The sequence below is a fragment of the Cryptomeria japonica genome, chromosome 5 (assembly GCF_030272615.1).
Source record: "Cryptomeria japonica chromosome 5, Sugi_1.0, whole genome shotgun sequence".
Taxonomy (NCBI): Eukaryota; Viridiplantae; Streptophyta; class Pinopsida; order Cupressales; family Cupressaceae; genus Cryptomeria; species Cryptomeria japonica.
The window spans coordinates 400,665,389-400,670,216 of record NC_081409.1 but is presented as its reverse complement, the minus strand read 5'-3'; the positions used below and the strand labels follow the sequence as shown (position 1 = coordinate 400,670,216).

Genomic DNA, 4,828 nt, shown 5'->3' with positions numbered 1-4,828 from the left:
TCAGAATATTTATTCACTTGATGTTTATGTTTATATTTATATCTATGCCTTGCTAGCTATTATCATGACCAGAAAAAATATGCCTAGCAAGCACGTGATAAGATCTTATGCCTGTCCTTAACATCCATCCAAACTAGAACAGATCATTCTACACAACTTTTCTTTCACTGTATTTCTTAGCTGTCTGTTAAAAAAGCTAGGAAGGATCTGCGACCCGTCAACTTATTCCTCTACTAAGTTTGACAAAAGTTGTCAAAAAATTTAATATCACAAAGCCTGAGAATTATATTTGTATTTAGAGAGAAAGCGGAGAATTTGCCAAGTGGAGATGGGCAAATTTCCGGGAGGGTGAAAGCCCACAAGTGCCATGAGAATACATCCATTCTTGCTGATGATTACAAGAATATTAAACCTGAATTCTCAAACCTTTCTTCCACGTGGCCATTGCGTCAAGGCATACGACATTACATCTTAAAACCATTTGTGGAGTTGATTAAATCATGGTCTACACTATAGAGTTTGCACTCCATCCTAACAGAAAACTAATGGGATCATTTAAATTTGAAGCATAACTTGAATTTGAATTTGTTTATGTAAGGAATGATCTCAGCATCCTATTGAGGAAATATAATATAACCCAATTAAAAGTTTCCCATTTCCATTGACCCCACACTGCATAGCGAGGGCGGCCGGCTGAACTCCATTGACGAGACAATTTGCTGATATAACGGAGCCCAAATTCTCTGTGCCACAGAATTTGGATGTTTGGGCTTTGTTTCTTATAACAAATTTGTCAAATCAATTGAGAAAGACAGAGGTTTTATATTATTAGCATTAAATGAGTGACCCAAGTAATGGAGGCCGAGGATCCGAGGTTTTGGCTGAGGAAATTCAATCTGGTGCGAGATGATCGTGCTCATGCTCAGCAATCTGCTATTAATTGACTTCTTAAGTTTGGAATTTGTGACGGTCTTTCTTCTGAATTGAAGTTCTACTTCTTTAGAATTGCGTCCCTTATTCAGTGATCCAATGCTGTGCTGCAGGGTCCAGAGCCGCAAGGGCTGGAGTTCTTTGAATTTTCGCCTTGGCCACTTCAAATAGCATGATCGGGGATCTTTAAGAGAAAGTAAAGCTGAAACAAAAGGTAAGAACGACTATACCAAAACCCTTATTAATCGTCTGCTTTTTGAAAACAATCATGATCAATGGTGTACTTAATTACATTTTGACTTAAATAACATACTCAAGTTTTGATCTATTCAAATGGTTTGTCTGAAATCAGACTTATAGGTGGTTTTTCAATGGTTCGTCTGAAACCATCTGAAATCACACTGATAGATAGTTTTCCAATGGTTCGTCTGAAATCAGACTAATAGATGATTCTATTGCAGAAGCAAGTATGATTTCTGATGAACAACCTGTATAAATCAAATCTTAATTGTTTAAACCCAGCTGATTTCTGATGAACAACCTGAATAAATCAAATCTTAATTGTTTAAACCCAGCCATTACTTATAAGATGAACCTTCGAAACCCTAATAAGAGTTCATCCTAACATGTATGGTGCTTTGGCTTTTCTTTGTAATTTTGTTCTGTAACTGTACTCAGCATCATTGGTAAACCAACTTTTGTTTGATTGAAGTATTTTCATTTTATTCAGAATTCAGTTAACATATGATTTGTTATACTAGTTTTATCACATGGGTATGCAGAACTTGGAGGGTAAACTGCAATCGATCTAGTCTCTCTAGATCTGGAGGGTAAACTGTTGGAGAAGCTATTGGTACAGAAATCCAACGTGAGTAGCCCTAGAAAACTAGGGTTACCTGTTGGAGAAGCATTTTGTAGAGAAATCTAATGTGAGTTGGAATAGAAAATTACTTCACCAATGGAGCAGCAGTGGGAACTTCAACTTATGCCAGGCTCAAAGCAAGATGAAGATGAAGATCTAATACCAGCTGATAATACTGGACAATTCCATTCAAGAGATTCTTTACAACTCTCCATTGGGTTTTATGAGCCACAGCAACAGCATGAAACCAAGGTAGCTGCAAAACAGCTACATCCAAGCAATATGGATGAAAACCAAATGGAAAAAGAGACTCTTGGGCAAGTGACGCTGTGCTTGGGAAGTGGAACAGCTTCAAGTGCAGGTGCAGTTGTGTCCCATGAAAACCAAATTAGACATGAAAAAGAAGAAGAAGAAGAAAAAGCAAAGATGATTGCAGAGAGTGAGAATGAAGATGGAGGGGCAGCAGAGTTAGTGAAGCAGCAAGCAAGGGAGCAATTGAGGCTGGCAACTGTAGAAAAGGCCTATGCAGAGCATGCAAGAGAATTGGCCAAAAGGCAGATGGAATTAGCAGAGGCAGAATTTGCCAGTGCCAAGAGAATTAGAGAGCAAGCTCAAGCTGAGCTTAATAGAGCTCAGCTACTAAAAGAACAGGCAACCAGGCGCATTGATGCTACTTGCATGGAGATCACTTGTCAAGCATGCAGACAGCAATTTCAGTATCACCTTTCATGGCCTCATCAGCCAACTCCAACTTTAGCAGATCAGAATAGAAATCACCCAACAACAAGATTCATTCATGCCTCTGCAATCACAGATCAATCCAGTCAAGAGGAGACTTATTTGTCTCTGCAGTTAAAGCCTCAGCCAGCCCAGGAGCAGCAGCTTCTATTAAATTCAAGCTCTCAGACAGCTTCCACATCAAAACAACAAAAGAACTGAGATTATCTATTCGATTTTAATAACAGCACACAGTGTGTTATAGATATAACTTATGTTCAGAGAAGGCTCGACCATCCATAGGAAGGCTCCACCGGCCTTGTATGTGAGCAACTCCATTCCCATTCCAAAATATCAATATTATTTCTTTAGATGCTTTATACCGTACAAAATATTCGAGAAATACGGTGTACTGTGTATTGTGGAAAATATCAACTTTATTTATTATAATTCCTATGTTTTTATGTTTTTGGACTATAGAGAGTATTTTCCAATTTCAGTAATTAGTATTAAATAAGGTTGTAGCATTAAATTTAAATTGTTGTAAGAAGTTAATGTTATCAAGGTCAGATGATCAAATTAAAGACTATTCAACCATGTAGTTTATAGAATTTTTAAATCTAAATTCTATTTAAACATAGTGAAAATTAGTAGAAATAATATGAAAAAAAAGAAGTTCAATGTTATTTATTCAATTCACATAGGAGTTGGATTAGATAATGAGGCATTAATTTTCAATTACAAACTAGATATTATAATCTTAATTTATTTTTTCCTTATTTTACTTTCCTTGTCAACATATCTTTGTGCAACTTCTTCCTTTAATCTTTCACGAATCTTTCTTATTTTGTTGGTTTATTGCTAGAGAAGCCTTTTGTTTCACAACTTTTGTTTGCCTTATCTTCTAATTCTTTTTGTCATCAAATCATATTGGACTTACTCATATACAAAAAATGTAGAACGAACTATGGTGGTTGGTAACATGTTATATCTCCTAAGATTAATATGATAAGGATCCATGAACTCAAAAAAAATCACATTAACCAAACATGGGAGTTGGTACACCATTTAGGTGCAGCATTTACATTCATTGAGATTATGTACAATATTATTTTTTTAATACACTTTGAACTAGGGGTATCTAAATTTAATGTGGTTCTATGTGCTAGAAGTACGGTTGTTGTTGCACCAAAAGATCGACCAATGGCGCATACCTTGCAACAATCCCCCCCCCCCCAAAGTGCCTGTGACCCAGGCTCTGATACCACTTGTTAGAAGTACGATTGTCATTGCACCAAAAGATCTACCTAATAATGATCGATAAAACTACTAGACTTATAGAATTCATAGGAGGCGGTTAAGCCATGTCACAAACCCAAGTGTTGCGTTGTACAACACAAGGAGACCAAGGGCGCACAGCTTGCAACGCCATGCATAACCCCCCTTGGGACCTATAATGAAATAGGTAACATTAAGAATTGGCTCATTTGAATTATTGCCACAACATTTAAATAAGTTATATTTATGCCTAGTAAATAACACTTTGTATGAGTCCTAACTAAATCTTTGGTTAGAAAACATACATGCACAATGATCAAAAGCATGAGAAAATAAAATAGAACATTCTAGATACATGGTGGAATCTAAGATCCCAATAGTAACCTATGATTATTAGTCGTGGTGCCGTGTAGTGTAACTGATGGCTTGATAAGTTGTAGGTATGAATCTTTAAACTTTGTGAAACCAAAGTATGGTGATATGTGGTTTTGCGAACTTGACTCATATTATTGCACCAAATATGGAAAAAGTAGTTAAAAACTTGCTAGACAAACAAACTTTAAAGAAAATTATTTTGATTGATGCAATATTACTCTTATGCCCTAGACACTCTTGCATGAGACACCTTAGGTAGTCTTGCATGGGAAACTTTTGGTTATTGAAAAGTGAGTTTCTCACTTTTCTTTAGAATAATGAGCTCAGTAAAAAACAAGTTGGTCAACCTCTACTTTGAACATCCAAGTAGAGTCTTCAATCTATTTATCTTTCCATTTCACCAAATAGTCCTCATATTTCCCATTTCATGTTCTCTTTTTGATTTTGTAGTCAAGTATTTCTTCAATCTCTTCTACTCTTTGTGTACAACTACTTGTGTTCTCAAGTCTATCACTAATATATGGTCTTTTGAATAAACTTTTTGATACTCATATAGATCAACATTATTCAATATTAGTGACATACCAATATCTTCTAGCAATTCGACTTCGTATGCATTTCTAGAATCAATTTTTTAATAATTCTATGATGTCAAAAAAAACCATT

General features: G+C 35.8%; 1 protein-coding gene across 2 annotated transcripts; it reads left to right on the top strand.

The window, feature by feature from the left end:
- Positions 1 to 321: 321 nt before the first annotated feature.
- LOC131076496 (uncharacterized) lies at positions 322 to 3,008 on the top strand. Of its 2 annotated transcripts, none has more exons than XM_058013717.2 (3): positions 322 to 899; positions 1,044 to 1,144; positions 1,713 to 3,008. In XM_058013717.2, exon 3 carries the CDS (start codon positions 1,889 to 1,891, stop codon positions 2,729 to 2,731), a length of 843 nt encoding a protein of 280 aa, XP_057869700.1. In that variant the 5' UTR covers positions 322 to 899; positions 1,044 to 1,144; positions 1,713 to 1,888; the 3' UTR covers positions 2,732 to 3,008. The 2 variants fall into 2 exon arrangements, with proteins under 2 accessions (XP_057869700.1, XP_057869702.1); XM_058013719.2 differs by having other exon boundaries at positions 1,692 to 3,008.
- Positions 3,009 to 4,828: the final 1,820 nt, after the last annotated feature.

What these genes read in the sequence shown, in the direction of transcription:
- LOC131076496 (XM_058013717.2), top strand. Translation starts at nt 1,889, where the DNA reads ATGGAGCAGCAGTGGGAACTTCAACTTATGCCAGGCTCAAAGCAAGAT.